Raw genomic sequence first — 18,367 nt, 5'->3', positions numbered from 1 at the left:
GTGCAAGGAAAGCGTGGAAGTATATCAGGAATGTTAGCAAGAAGAAAACTATATTTGGGCCTTCAATAACTAAAGCACCATTACTTCCCTTACTTTCCAAAGTATTTCATCATTGTGGTTTGAACTGCTCAAATTAAGAAGAACTATTGAACTGTTCTCCTGTTTTGGTGAATGCTTGTTTTCAAAGCATATTCAGAATCAATACCATGTATACAGGTATAACAAGACTCAGACTATTATTAAAAGTAATCATGGTTTTTGCAAAAGTCTTTATCTTGCATCAGTAGCACTTTCCATTTCCAGTAGACTTGGAAGCTGTCCATCACTCTTGCACAACACAACAGCTGTCATGAAGTGCCATTGAGAGGTCACCCAGAAAATTAAAGGCGATCACGGCTGGTGATACTGGTGTTTTATTTTGTACTGCAATATTGCGGGCTTGAGGCACACCTTGTTTACCTGTATGCTTGAAATATCTTTGAAGTGAATTAAGTATATATTTTTTCATATTGTCATTGCAGGGTATGTCAGAAGGTGACGCCTTGGAATCTCTGTCAGCAGACTTTGGCCTCAGCTCTGCAGCTCCGATTTCCAAATGTTCAGCCGCAATCTCTCATTCTGCAGCTCCACAGTCTGTGCTGAAGGAGGTACAGCAACAATCTCCAACTGTAAGCTTCTGTAACAGAGTGAAATTTAGGAAGGTAGAGTTGGTTGGGAGTTCACAAAAATGCATTCTGTATTTGGTTTTCCAATCTGATGAGATTGTTGCGAACCATATCACTGCAGTTTGTACAGACCCATACACTGTGGCTGCTTTTCTCACCAGTGGCAATTTAAACTTTCTTTCTCTTCATTTCAACTAGAAGCAGGAACCCTACTCGTATGTACCATGCAAATAAATCAACCCTGCTACAACACCAGAGGTAAAAGTGTGCGAACACTACCTCAGGGTAGCGACCTAGGCCTAACATCTTCAGCTGCTTCAACAATGACATTTCCTCCGTTATAAGTTCAGAGGTGTGATTGGTCTTTGATTGCACAATGTTTAGCACACTCATGACTTCTCAGATACTGAAGCAGTCTACATCCAAATGCAGCACGTCTTGGACAATATTCAGCTTTAGACTGACAAGGGATAAATACCATTCACACCGTTCAAATGCGAGGCAGTGAACATCCATTGCAAGTGAGAATCTAACTGTCACCTCTTTACATTCAATGGCTTTACCATCACTGAATCTCCTACTATTAAGTGGCTACATGAGCAGGTCAGGATAGAATATTCCTCAATCCACATCTTCAAACGCTCACTGCCTCCACCACTGATTAGCACCGCTCAGTAGCAGCATTGTGTACCATCTAGAAGATGCACTGCACAAATTTACTAAGATTTCGTGGACAACACCTTCTAAACAAATGAGTTGTGCTATCTGGAAAGGACAAGGGCAGCAGATACATGGTAACAGAGCCACATACAAGTTCCCTTTCAAGCCACTCATCATCCTGAATTGGAAGTATATCCCTGTTCCTTCCAAGTCATTGGGTCAAAATCCATGAGCGTCCTCCTTAACAGCAATGTGGGTCTACCTACAGAACATAGACTGCAGTGGTTCAACAAGTCAGCTCACCACCACCTTTTCAAGTGCAGCTAAGGTTGGGGGATAAGTTCTGGACCAGCCAATAAATGAATAAAAACATGGAGTTCTGGGAACAATGGGCATGGATTTGGAAGGTGACCACACATTCAAGAACTGTGAAGTAGAGAGGAAGGTTGAAGATGGAGAGGTGTTTGCAATGACTTTAGAGTCCAGGACTGTTCTTTTGAGGAGAGAGATGATGATAATAGATCGGAGAGAGACAATCACCTGCACTGTTAAAAATATAGGCTAGAGTGAAAATAAAGTAAGGAAATTGGGTGGGCAGTAGTTTCGTGGGAATAAAGTTGAATTAGCTGGAGATGGGTTTCATGGACAAAGTGAACTCAGAGAGTGAATGCAGGGAGGTAATAAATAAACTAGAGTAAGATGCATATTCAAGGCAAGGCTAGAAGGCAATTGTTACAAATAGGCTGTTTATAATTTCAGATGGAGGGATTGGATAGTTTTAATCTTGGAAATGAAGAAGCTCATAAACTCTTCGCATTTTCTGTTGGATGTGAGAGTGGAGAGGGGCACAGTTTAAAAGTAGTGAAAAGAAAAAGGGTTATCTTTGCACTCCAGGATGATCCTAGAATGATGAGCAATTTTAGCAGATGAGAGCAGGAACCAATAGCATTCATATAGTCAAGTCACATTTGGGATGAATGATTCAAGCAGTTTTCCTTTAAGTTTGCAAGAAAGCAGGGATGGGGATCAGAGGCAGGGGAATGGCTGGGGTGAGAGAGTAACAGCTTTTGGGACTAAGGAATTGAAAGTTGAAGATGTAGTTGAATAGATTGGTCACTGCAGAAACTTTGTAGTGGATGGAAGGGTAAAGGCTACACGGTAGAGATTCTGAAAGGACAATTGGAAGTTAATTTGGGAGAAACTAAGAGAAACTAAAAACCAAATGTTCTTCCTTGCACAGATACCTTCAAAAGCTTCACCAGCTGCAAGTAAAGGTGATTCAAAGGTAAGTGAGAAACGAAAGAATAAGGTGTGAAATGCATAAGTTCTGATTACAGCAGAAATAGATCTGTCAAATCATGTATCGTTGAGATTTCGGTTTCCTCTGGGAAAATAATGACTAGTATAGATCAGCATCAGTTCAACTGGGTAACTACTTCTTTAAAAAGATTAGACTGATGATCTAATCCAAAACCAGTTCGAAACTACACCAGCAAATATTTGACAACACAGAACTCCACAAGTCAACAAAAGTCCTGGTGTACACAACACTTGCTGTCTTTTTTATCCATAACAATGCTATACACTTGTAAGGATTGGTGAGTTAATAATGTGGCCTCTTTATATGGAGGGAAGACTAAATACAGATAATGTTCACTGGAATGCTGTTTATAGCATATCTGACTTTTACCACTGCTACTTCAGTCTGCTCAACAAGTCACAGGACTAATATCTTGTTGAGGTGGGTAGTGACTGGCAGTAGTTTGAGATTTACATCCTTAAAGGTGTAGGCACATACTGTCACAACAGCCACCAAATACCTGTACTGCAGTGAGACCTGAATTGTCTGAGTGACACTTAATAGTACTATAGAGTTACTGACACATTCTTCACATTCAGTGGAAGAACTGTTAAGCAAAATTCAAAGTATTTTTCGAATCCGGCTCCATACATATTCAGACAAAATTCCAGCATTGTGCTTCTCCCCATGTGTACCATACACATTTATTCACGGAAACAGATTGAAAATTCACCAATCAGTGATTGTCAAAACAAAATTCTTCATTATTCTCCTTCACATTTTCCAGGGTTAAGCTCCTGTCAGGTGTAGATAGTTGAGAAATGTGTGAAGAACAATTATCGAGTCACAGAGATGTACAGCATGGAAACAGAGCCTTTGGTCCAACTCATCCATGCTGACTGGATATCCTAACCTAATCTGGTCCCATTTGTCAGCACTAGGCCTATATCCTTCCAAACCCTTCCTATTCATATACCCATCCAGATGCCTTTTAAATGGTGTAATTGTGCCAGCCTCCACCACTTCCTCTGGCAGCTCATTCCATACATGCACCACCTTCTGTGTGGAAAAGTTGCTCTTTTGGTCCCCTTTAAATCTTTCACCTCACACCCTAAGCCTATGCCCTCTAGTTCTGGATTCCCCACATCTGAGAAACGACCTTGTTTGTTTACCCAATTCATGCCCCTCATAATTTTATAAATCTCAATAAGGCCTCAGCCTCCAACACTCCAGGGAAAACAGACCCAGCCTATTCAGCTTTTCCCTATAGCTCAAGTCGTCCAACCCTGGCAGCAGGTTGTTTTCAGTAACATTTTTCGCCACTGTCAGGACACATTTCCGTTGAGCTTTGTTACAAATTGAAAAAGTGTATTTTGTTTTTTCAAGGGTGATGACCCATTTGACCTGCTCGCAGGAACACTTCCATCAGAGGCACCGGATGATTCAGGCCCAAAATATACTGGTCCTGAGGTGAAGGTACAAATGAAGTTTCTCTACTGATACTTTTAACCTTTCAATATTTGTTGCATCCTACATTGATCCTTTTTATGTTGGAGCTAAATATACAGCTATTCATATGAAGATATTCTGTTGGCAGTATTGCCGTTACCCAACTCCCACAATAATAGCAATGGTACCATGTTCTATGCTTAGCTCCTCTTATTTGTGAATCGATTGCACATTTTAATACATAAGCAAGTCTAAAACTTCCCCTTGCTCGAGGTATGATTAAGTAACTTTCCTGATTCTTCTACATTAATACCTTTATGAATATATAATGTCCCTAATGCTGAAAAATATCTGAAGGTACTTCAACTTATTTTTTTCTGCCGAAGCTTGGTTTTCTGACTGAAACTACCTTGAGCTTTAAAAAATGAACCCAAAGACAATAATCACTGACAACTGAGAAAGTGATTTAGAATATTTGTCTGGTGGATCACTAGTGGTTGAGTGTGTGTAAATGAACCAAACCTCATGATGGATTAGGTGTTCTTCCCATATACTTCTGGTATGTACAATCCCAATCCCTCTGATTTATGCATTAAACTGTTTTATCTTAAATAGCATGGAAGTGCATGTGGAGGAAATGCATCCTTCAGGTCATTTTCATTACCAATCTTATTACACACATTTGGAGTCAGCTTTTTCAAAGTCTTGATTCACTTAGTTCCATTTATCATTTTATTGAAGCACTATGTATGGATATTTAATCATAAAATTTGAATTTTGATTTTGAATAATTGTTCATTTTTAGGAATCAGATGTTAATAAGAAGAAAGCTGAGCGAGTGGGAGAAACGGAAGAATCCATACCCCCTGATTACAGATTTAAAGAACAGCCTGATCTGAAGGTTCGGTTCAAAGAGCAGTTTGAGTCAAGCCAACATTATTTCAATCAATTTGTACTTTAATGAGTGAACATTGAAAAACATTTCCACAACATTCTAATATTAAGAGACACATAATTGATTTTGCAGTAGTAGAAATCAAATTAAAGAAATTAAAGCCGACAGAATTACAAAATAAAATTTGTCTGATAATCAAAATAACCATTGCACATTTGGTCATTTAGTCCTGCTGTGTAGTAGCTAAGTGCCTTTTCAGGTCAACTTATTGATTATTTGTATGATGTGGAGGAGCTCGTATTGGACTGAGGTGGACAAGGTCAGAAGTCGCACCACACCAGGTCACTTCAGCTGATGAAGGAGCAGCACTTCAAAAGATTGTGATTTCAGATAAATCTATTGAACCATAACTTGGTATCACGTAACTTCTAACCTTGATTATTTGTAGTTCACATTGACATTATGAGACACAATGCTACAGAATGCTGAAATATTTCTATATATTTATTGTGCTGTTTTACCAGTTACCTTTATTCTTTATAAGCATATAAAATTTGTTTCTTGCTTCAGGGCAAAGTGGCCTCATTCTCCACTGGTCCAGGAGTAAAACCAGAGAAAAAAGGGAAGGTAAACATGTCTTATCTTTTTGTAAGATCATTTTGTTCCTTTCAGGGAAACTCTACAGGATTGCATTTGGCATGGTCACTTGGGACAGCTTATTAATAGTACTGGTTGAAGTTGAATACGCTTATTGACAATGTTGGGACCAGTAAAAGTATTTCAGCATGAAAAATCGGAATTGTTGAAGAAAATTAGCAGGTGTGGCAGCATCTGCGGGAAGAATTCAGAGTTAATATTTTGAGTCCAGTGACTTTTCATCAAATTATTAGCAGCCAGGAAAAGGTGGTGGTCCTTATGCTGAAGGTGGAGGAAGAGTGAAAGGGAGAGTAGCAATTATCTCCATAATAATTCAATAATATAGTTGTTCTCTTATAATCACAGGGTCCAACAGACGATGACATCCTGGAGTCTCTGTCAGCAGACTTTGACCTCAGCTCTTCAGCTCCAGTTTCGAAATGCTCGGCTGCGACCTCTCACTCTGCAGTTCCACTGTCAATGCAGAAGCAGGTATGTGTCGGCTCATAACTATTCCAGATTGTAGGTGGGAGGACTATCCTGCACCATGCTGCTGGATAGAATGGCACTTACATGATTCAGCTTTCACTGTACAGCCACAGCCAGAGAAATGCATGTAATGGTTTATCTTCCAGCCTCTATTCTGTTACCTCGTGTCACCCAGGAACCATTACATAGCTGCCATTTTTTCTCATTACATTCAGCTGCCAGCACACTCAACTCTGGAATTCATTCCCTAATCTGTTCTCCTTTAAGCTCCTTAAAACCTACATCTTTAATTGAGCAGCTGATGTTCTGTCCTAATATCCCTCATGGCTCAGTATCAATCTCTATTTGATATCTCGACTTTGTGATTTAATGTATTATGGTACTGCAAATTGGATGTCAGGGCATACTTCCCCCAGGCTGCTGACACAGCTGTCATCTTCTAGCACTTTATATCCCCACGAAGGATGACCAGTAATAACACTTGTAAAAGCGTTTTGACATTTTTGAAGATTCTGTCTGCTTTATCACCAGGATCCTAAGGAATAGGTTGTGTGGCCCATCCTGCCAGTTCTGCCATTCAATACAATCAAGCTGAATTGATTATGGTCTCAATGTCAGTTTCCTGCCAGATCATCATTTGACTCTCTTGTTAATCAAAAATCTATCCAACCCACTCTTGAATATTCAGTGACCCCTCAGCCTCCATTGCTGTCTGTGATGAAGAATTCCAAATGCTAATGATCCTATGAAAGAGGAAATGATCCTTCTCATCTTCATCATAAATGGGATACCTTTTCTTTTAAAATTTTAGATTCCCCTACAAGGGAAAATGTCCTCTCAGCATCTGCCCTGTTAAAACCCTCAGAAAAGGTTGCACATGTCAATAAGATCACCTCTCTTTCTTCTAAGTCCCATTGAGTGTAGGTCCAGTCTGCTCAAAAGTTTCTTAATAAGACAGCTCCTTCAATCAGGAATCAATCTTCTCTGAACTACTTCCAATAAAAGTATGTCCTTCCTTAAGTAACTTGAACAAAACTTTGCACAACACTCTAGCTGTAGTCTCATCAATGGCTTGCAAAACTATAACACACTTTTATACTCCATATCTCTTGCAATAAAGACCAACATTCCATTTGCTTTCCTGATCACTTGCTGTATTTGCAGGCATATGTATGAGATTCATGTGCAATGAATCCCATTGTACCAGAGTATTCTTAAATCTCTCTCCATTTGGATAATAAGATGTGGTCTTCACTTGCTAGGCTAGCATTTATTGCCTGTCCCTATTTGTAAGTGGGAAGGTGATTGTGAGTTGAGTTATTGAACTGTTGCAATCCATGTTATGTAGGTGCAACTACAGTGCTTTCCAGATTGGAGTATTGGGATTTTGGACCAGTGACAATGCAGAAACAGCAGGAGAACTTAGAGCCAGTAACAGTTATATGAGGGACTAGGACATCAGATGTGGAGATGAAGGCATGATTGAGCAAATCAATAGTTTCAGAAACATTGTGAAGATGATGTGAAGGTGAGACAGTTGGAATTTTGAAAGAGCAGTTGTAAATGCATTTATACTTATTTTTCATCCCCCTAGAGACAAAGGGAGATCAGGTTGGAATGGGAATGGGGACGAGGGTGGTGATGATACAAGGAACCATCAGAAATGGTCTTACCTGTGTGATTGGACTAGCAAGACTATGTGAGACAGCAGGATCAAGGGAATGGTCATGAATAGCACATGGGGAGAAATTTAGAGACGGTAAGAGAACAATGAAATCAGAGGAGAAAGAACATGAACAGTTAAAATGAAGGTTAAAATATGAACAATGAGAACTCTTGGTACAGAGGCTGAGAGGGAGAGCAATGAAGATATGTCAGTTATAAGATTCTTATCATTCATGTACTATCATGCACCATATTCAGTTGAACAATATGATTAAGATTCAAATTGCATATTTAAAGTTAAAATTTAATTAAATGTTTCTTTGAAAATATGAAGAGACGTTTGGAACTAATACTGAAAACTTCAACATAGTACAAGAAGAGAAAGTGAAAGTTAAATGTTCTTTTATTTTTTATAAAGACACCTCTGCAAGCCTCAACAGCTGCCTCAGTTTCTGCGAGTAAAAATGAAGTAAAGGTAAGTGATAAAGAATAGTAAAATATGAACTGTGTGAAGTTTGTTTACAGCAGAAACATAGAATTTTGAGAGTTTGTACAGCACAGAAAAAGGGCCTTTGGCCCACTGTATCCATCATATCGATCAAATCGGGGACTTGAAGACGTCAACTGCATTGTGTATAATGATGGCAAATGGATCATTCCAGTCTGACTTTGAGTCCACCCATGGTCTTGAGCACATCTTCTGTGCTAACTTGCTGTTTCTTTCAGATCTGACAGTTAACTAAGGCCCTGTCTACTCATTCAAATGGATTGCGGAGGTCCAATATAGGAAGAGCTGGGTATACACTCATATCACATTGGCTCATGTTCCCTCTAAGCTTTGCAACTGTACAACTGCCCAACAGCTGAGAATGTGCTGCACAAGCATAAGCAAAATTTCCTGTGAAGATACATGGCACTTCAGTGTATGTCTCTCTTAAAAGACTAACTGCTGTCTAGCAAAGGGAGTAAATATTTAAGGTGTGGCTGCTATGTCTTGGATGTATTGAGCCTCTTGGTTGGGATTCACTCTTAGCAATGCCATTAAATATAAAGGGGAGCTGCTTTATTTTGTCCATGTTTGGTCTGAGACTTTGACAAGGTCTGGAAGCAAGTGAACCTGGCAGAACCAGTCAGTGAGTAGGCAGTGTTTTGATAGCATTGCTTACAACACCTTCTATCCAGTCTCTAGACCATTAGTCCAGATGCCTTGATTACTAAGAGCATTTATCACTGTCATCATCCCCAGAATGTCTCATATGACTTTGCATATCACATTTCAGGTCTAAGTAAAGAAATGGTTGGGATAAACCCGAAGTTGCTTAATGCTTGCAAGTGAAACTGAAACAGCAATTGTGATATTCTTTCTTTTTTTTAATAAAGGCACCTCTGAAAGCTTCTACAGCTGCCACAGTTTCTGCGGGTAAAAGTGATGCAAAGGTAAGTGGTGGGGGTGGGGGGGATGTAAAGTGTGAAATTGCTGGCAGCAAACAGCAGCAGAGGAATCGCACAAACAGATCCATTCTCATCTCATTCATCAAGGACCTTTCCACTATCATCACAGAGTAGTTCTTACTCGATTACACCATTTAAAGTTCTAATGGTCCCAAAGTTCCTCCTTCAATTTAGCAATATTGTGCTTAAAATTCAATCTCCTAACTTCTAGTGGTGCTCAATAGGTACTCACCATTCCTGCAGTACAGGAATTACTGTTGGCTGCTATGTGCAGGGCACGTGTTGTGAGACATCTGGATTGGCACATGCTGGCACACTTCCTGTGTGTATGGGCAGATCATAAGGTCTCAGACATCAGTGGGCTGTTGCCATACACAAATAGTAAAATTGACCAGTAATTGTTCTGAGATCAACCTCTTTAATCACTCCTAAAATAAATGTTAGCAAGCAGAGATAAGCCCATTTCCAGGGCTATTCAGAGAACCTCTCAAGAAATTACGTTGAGATGCCACCTTGGTGGAAAACCCATGACTATTTCTGCTGATGACAGGCCGAGAAAATGACATAGCCTTCTGTAAGTGTGCAGGCATTAATGCAGAGTCACATGCTGTGCAACATGAACAGGACTCGCGGAGGAAGAGGTACGGAGAGGAACCAGTGTGAGGAGGGAGGGGTAAGGGGTCTTTGTTTGAAATACCCTTCTCTATGAGGGTCTTCTGGGAACACTAGACTTTTGTTGGGATGAACCAAGAGCAGTGTCGCAGTTGGCTATATTTCACAATAGATGTTCGTGACTCCTTTGGAATATCTCTTTTGTAAAGACCTGGAGGCTAAACAAAGTATGAGGACAGCACCCCATGGGCTGGGAAGATCACCATCTCACCATTTTCTTCTTCGCAACCTGTTCCTTGCAGCCAGGAGTTGGTTGCATGAGTAACATTTTGTATTTGATAGCCATATATGTGTCTGGAGGTGACCAATAGGTTGAAGTGGAGGAGAGGACTTCATTCTCTTCACGAGAGAGAAACATCTCCAAGGTGATAGGGTATATGGCTGTGCAGAGGAGTGGGCTTCCTGATGACATAGGAGCCATTCGTTGGACACATGTAGCTCTGCAGACCCTGCCTATTAACAGTGAATGATTCCACAACTGCAAAGACTTACCACTCAGTCATTGTGCAATTGGTGTGTAATTGCATGATGGAATTCGTGCCCCTCTTCCATGTGAGTTGTCCTGAGAACAGTCATAATGCATTTGTCCTTTTGCTATTTGTACTGTCCACCATCTTTGGGTCTTCCACTGTCAATGGTAGTATAGCAGTAATTTTACTGAGCCCAGAGTTCAGACCAATGTTCCAAAGGTGTCAGTTCATGTCCTACTATGACAACTGGGAAGTTAAATTCAATTAATAATTAATCTGGAATTAAAAGCTGGTCTCTGTAATGATGATCATGAAACAACTGGATTGTTGTAAAAATGCCTCCAGTTCACAAATTCTTCCTTCATGGAAGGAGGTTTACTATCTTTATGCAGTTTGGTCTACATGTGACTCCAGATCCACAGCAATGTAGTCGACTTTTTGCTGCTGTCTGCAAAGCTATTTATTTGTACCTAATTGCTACAAAAAGGTTAAATAAGAGTAAAACTGGTCAGACCACCTAACATCAACCTGGGTATTGAAAACAACAGAGGCACATACTATCAAGGAAACCTGATGATCATTAGTACTGTCCTCATGTGCACTACCAATTGGATGAAGTATTGAGGGTGGCAAGGTGCTCTGAGTGAGGTACCTCCATGCCCTTATTCAGATTAGCTCAGTAACACCACTACTGTCTGAGCAGGCTTAATCCAGAAAGATACCTGTTAGGTTAGCAGCTGGTAGTGAGCCAGCCAACACTCAGGAAATGTCTGTCTGGCCATTTCATCAATAATTTATCTAAAGAAGATGCATATGTTCGTGACAATAGCGAAAAGAATGATCAATACTCTATAATTATGGAGACTAAGACCCATCTTTACAGAGAACACGCTGTATTATGTTTTGTGGTCCTGTCATATTGCTAAATGGGATAGATCTAGAACAGAACTAGCCACTCAAAACAGGACATCCATGAGGTGCTGTGGGCTACCAGCAGCAGCTGAATTGTCTTTAACCACTGCCTGTAACATAAATGGCCCTGTGCATTGTTCACTGCACCATTACCATTATAGGGATCAACCCTGATTCAGGAGTGGATAAGTGAATGCCAAGAGCAGCAGCTGGCATACCTAGAATTGAAATGTTAACAAAGGACTATATGCACACTAATCAGCGACAGCAGGAAGTGATAGACAAAGTGATCCCACAATGAACAGATCAGCTGAAAGCTCTGCAGTATCCAGGTTGAAGTTGAGAAGTGACAAGTAACATTCCTGTCACACTAATGTAAGATATGGACTATTTCCAACAAAAAGAATCTAACCTTCATCCCTTGCCATTCATTGACATCACCATTATTGAATCCTCCACTAATAGACATCTTCGGGAATGCCATTAACCAGAAACTGAACTGACTAGCCATATAAACACTACAATAACAGGTCAGAGGCTAGGAATCCTTCAATGAGTAACTCAGTTCCTGACTCCCCAAAGTCTGACAAACATTTACAAGGCACACATCAAGAAAGTGATAGAATACAGCTCATTTTCCTGAATGACTGCAGCTCCAGCAACACTCAAGAAACTTGACTCATTCCAGGATAAAGCAGCCCATTTGATTGTTAATTGTTGCCACATCCACAAACATTCACTCCCTCCACCACTGACACACAGTAACAACAGTGTACACTATCTACAAAATGCATTGTAGAAACTCACCAAGGCACCTTCGACCGTAGAGATGGACAAGGACAGCAGATACAGAGGAATGCCACCACTTGCATGACCCTCCAAGCCGCCCACTGTCTTGACTTGAAACGGTACGTTTGTTCAATGGTTAGCACTGCAGCCTCACAGCTCCAGGGACCCAGGTTCAATTCCCGCCTCGGGTGACTGTCCGTGTGGAGTTTGCACATTCTCCCCGTGTCTCGATGGGTTTCTTCCCACCATCCAAAGATGTGCAGGTCAGGTGAATTGGCCATGCTAAATTGCCCATAGAGTTAGTTGCACTAGTGAATGTAGGGTAGGGGAATAGGTCTGGGTGGGTTAATCTTCAGAGGTTGGTGTGGACTTGTTGGGCTGAAAGGCCTGTTTCCATACTGTAGGGAATCTAATCTAATCTATATCAACTTCAATCAGTATCATTGGGTCAAGATCATCTAACTCCCTCCTTAATGGTGTTGTGGGTTTACCCACACCAAATGGTCTGCAGTGATTCAAGAAGGCAGCTGACTGCCACCTTCTTGAGACCAACTAGAGATGTGAAATTAATGCTACCACATCCAGCAGTGTTCACATCCCATGATGGATTATACATCCAATAGCAAAAAACAGGATAATTGAATTTCCAGTCTATCGTTTCAGTTAAATCAGATACACCGTGGGCGGCACGGTGGCACAGTGGTTAGCACTGCTGCCTCACAGCGCCTGAGACCCAGGTTCAATTCCCATCTCAGGCGACTGACTGTGTGGAGTTTGCACGTTCTCCCCGTGTCTGCGTGGGTTTCCTCCGGATGCTCCGGTTTCCTCCCACAGTCCAAAGATGTGCAAGTCAAGGTGAATTGGCCATGCTAAATTGCCTGTAGTGTTAGGTAAGGGATAAATGTAGGGGTATGGGTGGGTTGTGCTTCGGCGGGTTGGTGTGGACTTGTTGGGCCGAAGGGCCTGTTTCCACACTGTAATGTAATCTATATCTAAATCTAATCTAAATATGCAAGAATAATCTTGTCACATGATACCAGAGCAGACCTGTTAGTGTAACATGCTTCCAAACATCGTTCAAACCCTTTGTTATTATTCTGCACAGTACTTTCCCATGTGTACCAAATTATTCACAAAACCAAATTCCAGTTTCACCAATCAGTGCTTGTTGAAAGCAGAATCAGAATTATTTTGCTTCACGTTCCCAATGTCAGGTCATTCATCCAGGAGAAGAATGTCAGGCAATTATCAGTTCAGGGTGAGCATGGGTTTCTTGGGTTGTTTATCATGACATTTTTCACCACTGTCAGAATATGTTGCTGCTGAGCTTTGACACAAATTTATTTTGTTTTTAAAGGATGAGGATCCATTTGACCTGCTTGCTGGGACACTTCCATCAGAAGCACCGGACAATTCTGCTCCAAAATACACTGGTCCTGAGGTGAAGGTAGAAATGAAATTTTTTGCTTCTAACTTTTAAACTTTGAATAGTTGAACATTATAGGCCAGTCCATTTCTTTCAGAAATCTCGCACATTTGTGCATCAATTTGGTAGCACTGGTCTTCCCCAGGCTGACAATAACTTGTGTTTACATTGTGCACTTCATGTAGTAAGAAATAGTCAGGTATTTCAGCGCAAAGTTATTGAACAAAATTTAGTACAGAATATCATGAGGAAATATTAGGCCAGGTAACTGGAAGCTTGTTTTAGAAGAGTGTGGTCAAGAATTAGAAAAGCTTTGGGAGTGCATTACATGATATTTTGAGACTTATTTTTAAAGGCTGAAGATCCATTTGACCTAATGCCAGGAAAACTTGCATTAAAAGCACCAAAATATACTTACTCAGAGTGGTGAGAATATAAATCAATGATAACCCCTAATACTTATAGTCTTTGAATACAGTTCCTGTTATTGCATCTAATGTTCATCCTTTTGTTTATGAAACAAATATTGATTTGTCCAACTTAAATTGGTAGCACTGTCCTCTCCCATTTCCGTCAAGCTGTGAGGAGGTGGGGGGGGGTGGAGTACTTGGGTTGGAAGCAAGAGCTGAGTTTCTAAAAGAAGATTTCTGCTTTTAAGAAAAGCATTGGGTTTTCATTAACTGATCATATGACCAAATTGCCTAGGAGATAAACAATAGAAAAGGAGTTGCCAAATAGGGGTGAGTTAATTGTGAGTGGTCTAGTCTCAAGTGAAGTTTTAGTGTTTAGTTTAGTTTAGAACAGTTAGACTGCAGATGGTAATACATCGCTTTTGAACAGTTTATTTGAAATTATATGTTCTGGATAAAAGAGTTTAAAACTCTTGTTGACTGAAGGGCTTTTAACGATGTGTTGAACTTCTATGGATAGACGAGCTGAGAAAAGAGAGTTCTAGAGAAAAGTCTGTGGAGTTCAAGAACCAGGAGAGTTCTGATCCAAGGTGGCTACAGTTAAGATGGTGAGGTTACACCCATGGATGGTTAGAGAAGATTTCAAAATAAGCAGAAAGCCCAAGAAAACTCAAATTGTGCTTGATGAAGTACAAGGAAGTGCAAAGACAAAGTGGTCTGTTTTCCAATTTTAGATGCAATGACTTTGAGTTTGGGGTTATGTAACTCAAATAGGCAGAGAAGGAAATTTTGAATTAAGAAGTTTGGTTTCGAAAATACGTAATTATACTTGCAATATAAATAGACTATTTAATATAGAGCATAGTTATTAGTTTTAATGTTCCTTGATTCTTCTATGAATCTTGTGGCTTTGTTCTTTAGAATATGCCTTCTTTTAAAAATCTAAGATAATAAACTCATTATTGGTCTCTATGGAGATCATAATGCAGACTTAATGTAGTAATCTCTAGATATTTCACATAATTTGTTTTGGAAACATTGAGGGAGAAATTAGGCAATTGACCAAAATACGGAATTAAGGAGTTTATTTCCAGAAAGCTTCTTAAAGGTGGAGCAAGACATAGTCTGAGAGGCTTAGGGAGTCAATACGAGAGCTCTCTATAACAATTACTTTAGATTTTTTGCAGACATTTTTCAGAGCCTTGAGTAATTTTCAAGAATATTGCCAGGGCTTGAAAATTGCAGGTATAAAGAAAGACTGGATAGGTTGGTTTCCTTAGAAAAGAGAAAGCTGAGAGGCTTACTTTATCAAAGTATATAAAAAATAAGGGACTTGAAGTGGACAGAGAATATCTGTTTCCCCAGGCAAAGAGGTCAGTTACAGGGTTGCACAGATTTAAGATGCTTGATAAAAAAACCTAGAGGAGACATGGGGAAACATTTTCACTCAAAGGTTGTAGCAAACTGGAATTTGCTCCCCTGTTTGTGAATGATGCAGAAACACTTAACCCGTTTAGAAGGAGCCTGGCTTTGTGCCGGAAACATCTGCAAGGCTACACATGAGGTGCTGGTAGGTGGGGTTAGATTGGGTGGCTGGCTTATTCAGCCAGCACTGCTACAATGGGATGAATAGCCTCTTTTTAGGCTATAACCTTTCTATGGTTGCATGGTTCCAATTTTCTAAATGGTCACTGACCTGCTGAGCTGCAGGTTCCTCTTATTGAAGCACATAAGAAATGAATAAGAGCATTTTATGATTTTCAGGAATCCAATGCTGACAAGAAGAAGGCTGAACGAGTGGGAGAAACGGAAGAATCTATACCCCCTGATTACAGACTCAAAGATCAGCCAGACTCTAAGGTTTGGTTCAGATAATCAATTTGAGAGAAGCCTGTAGTTTTTCTGTTTTCAAAGAAAATCTGTTTAGAAAATAGGAAGCATTCTAAAATAGTATTCATAGAATGACATTTTAGTTGTAGTTATGTTGCTGCTTTACCAGCTGGCTTCCATTCTATTTAATTCTGCTTCCATTAATAAAATGAAATAAAATTTGTTTATTGTAACAGGATAAAGCTAAAGGGGTTCCTTCGTCCACTGGGCCAGGCGCAAGACCAAAGGTCACAGAGAAGGTAAAGCTGAAGTTTTTCTTTATCTATTGTGAGAGAATTTGATTTACTACAGTGAAACTTCCAGGCACAATTTGTAATTCATTGATTCTTATAACTTTGCTTGGATAGTGAGGAAGGTTACCTCAGAGTACAACGGGAACTTAATTGGATGGTCTAAAGGGCCACAGATTGACAGATGGCGTTTAATTTAGATAAATGTGAAGTACTGCATTTGGAAAAGCAAATTAGGACAGGACTTGTACACTTAATGTTAAGGTCATAAAGGAATGTTGCTAACAAGGAGACCTTGAAGTGCAGGTTTATAGTTACTTGACAGTAGAGTCGTCGGTAGATAGGATCATGAAGAAGGCATTTGGTATGCTTTCCTTTATTGGTCAGAGCACGTTGCGAGGTCATGTTGCGGCTGTGCAGGACATTGGTTCGGCCACTTTTGAAATACTGCGTTCAAAAATTCTGGTCTCGCTCCTATAGGAAGGATGTTGTGAAACTTGAAAGGGTTCAGAAATGATTTACAAGGATGTTACTAGGGTTGGAGGGTTTGAGGTTTCCCTGGAGCGTTGGAGGCTGAGGTTCTGTTCTTTAGAGCAAAGAAGCTAACAGAGGACCTGATTGAAATGATTAAGGTTATCAGGGTATGGACAGGATGGATAGAAAGAGTCAATAATTCTGAGGCATAATTTTATAAAAGGAAGGAGGTTTTCAGGGGATTTGAGGGACACTTTTTTTTACCTAGATGGTAGTGGGAATCTGGAATGCACTGCCTGGGAGGGTAGTAGAGATGGGCAACCTCTCAACCTTTAATAAATGCATGATGAACACTGGAAATGTCATAACATTTAAGGCAATGAGCTAATTGCATGAAATTGGGATTAGTGCAGATAGGTCAGTGCGGACTTGATGGAATGAAGGACCTCTTTTGTTTTTTTAGAACATAGAACAATACAGCACAGAACAGGCCCTTCGGCCCACGATGTTGTGCTGAACATTTGTCCTAGCTTAAGCACCTATCCATGTACCTATCCAATTGCCGCTTAAAGGTCACCAATGATTCTGACTCTGCCACTCCCATAGGCAGCGCATTCCATGCCCCCACCACTCTCTGGGTAAAGAACCTACCCCTGACATCCCCCCTATATCTTCCACCCTTCACCTTAAATTCATGTCCCCTTGTAACACTCTGTTGTACCTGGGGAAGAAGTCTCTGACTGTCTTACTCTATCTATTCCCCTGATCATCTTATAAACCTCTATCAAGTCATCCCTCATCCTTCGCCGTTCAAATGAGAAAAGGCCTAGCACTCTCAACCTATCCTCGTACGACCTATTCTCCATTCCAGGCAACATCCTGGTCAATCTCCTCTGCACCCTCTCCAAAGCTTCCACATCTTTCCTAAAATGAGGTGACCAGAACTGCACACAGTACTCCAAATGTGGCCTTACCAAGGTCCTATACAGCTGCAACATCACCTCACGACTCTTGAATTCAATCCCTCTGCTAATGAATGCTAATACACCACAGGCCTTCTTATAAGCTCTATCCACCTGAGTGGCAACTTTCAAAGATCTATGAACATAGACGCCAAGATCCCTCTGCTCCTCCACCTTACTAAGAACCCTACCATTAACCCTGTATTCTGCATTCTTATTTGTCCTTCCAAAATGGACAACCTCACACTTGACAGGGTTGTCTAATTTTCTAGCTGAATACAATCTTAGCTATTAACCTTTTGATTGTCCCCGTTCCTCAGCCCAGCTCTGCATCATATCTAAGTCCCTTTGCAGCCGACAACAGCCCTCCTCACTATCCACAACTCCACCAATCTTGGTATCGTCTGCAAATTTACTGACCCACCCTTCGACTCCCTCTTTCAAGTCATTAATAAAAATTACAAACAGCAGAGGACCCAGAACTGATCCCTGCGGAATTCCACTTGTAACTGGGCTCCAGGCTGAATATTTACCATCTACCACCACTCTCTGACTTCGACCGGTTAGCCAGTTTTCTATCCAACTGGCCAAACTTCCCACTATCCCATGCCTCCTGACTTTCCGCATAAGCCTACCATGGGGAACCTTATCAAATGCCTTACTAAAATCCATGTACATTACATCCACTGCTCTACCCTCATCCACATGCTTGGTCACCTCCTCAAAGAATTCAATAAGACTTGTAAGGCAAGACCTACCCCTCACAAATCCGTGCTGGCTGTCCCTAATCAAGCAGTGGCTTTCCAGATGTTCATAAATCCTATCCCTCAGTACCCTTTCCATTACCTTGCCTACCACCGAAGTAAGACTAACTGGCCTGTAATTCCCGGGGTTTCCCTATTCCCTTTTTTGAACAGGGGC

General features: G+C 40.6%; 1 protein-coding gene across 3 annotated transcripts in view; it reads left to right on the top strand.

Moving 5' to 3' along the window:
* The window catches only part of cast (calpastatin), a 218,472-nt gene that overhangs the window by 134,497 nt on the left and 65,608 nt on the right, over positions 1-18,367 (top strand). For all 3 annotated transcript variants that reach the window (XM_087999011.1, XM_043709721.2, XM_087999019.1), the window contains 11 exons: positions 522-647; positions 2,566-2,610; positions 4,012-4,101; positions 4,880-4,975; positions 5,540-5,596; positions 5,972-6,097; positions 8,178-8,234; positions 9,140-9,196; positions 13,412-13,501; positions 15,655-15,750; positions 15,957-16,019. In XM_087999011.1, the coding sequence (XP_087855137.1) occupies positions 522-647; positions 2,566-2,610; positions 4,012-4,101; positions 4,880-4,975; positions 5,540-5,596; positions 5,972-6,097; positions 8,178-8,234; positions 9,140-9,196; positions 13,412-13,501; positions 15,655-15,750; positions 15,957-16,019 (903 nt within the window). The remainder of the gene's footprint in view (positions 1-521; positions 648-2,565; positions 2,611-4,011; positions 4,102-4,879; positions 4,976-5,539; positions 5,597-5,971; positions 6,098-8,177; positions 8,235-9,139; positions 9,197-13,411; positions 13,502-15,654; positions 15,751-15,956; positions 16,020-18,367) is intronic.

This window comes from Chiloscyllium plagiosum, unplaced genomic scaffold (assembly GCF_037043375.1).
Source record: "Chiloscyllium plagiosum isolate Xiang-an unplaced genomic scaffold, Cpla_swu_hap1 HiC_scaffold_2, whole genome shotgun sequence".
Classification (NCBI taxonomy): Eukaryota; Metazoa; Chordata; class Chondrichthyes; order Orectolobiformes; family Hemiscylliidae; genus Chiloscyllium; species Chiloscyllium plagiosum.
This window is presented reverse-complemented; position numbering and strand designations above follow the sequence as displayed.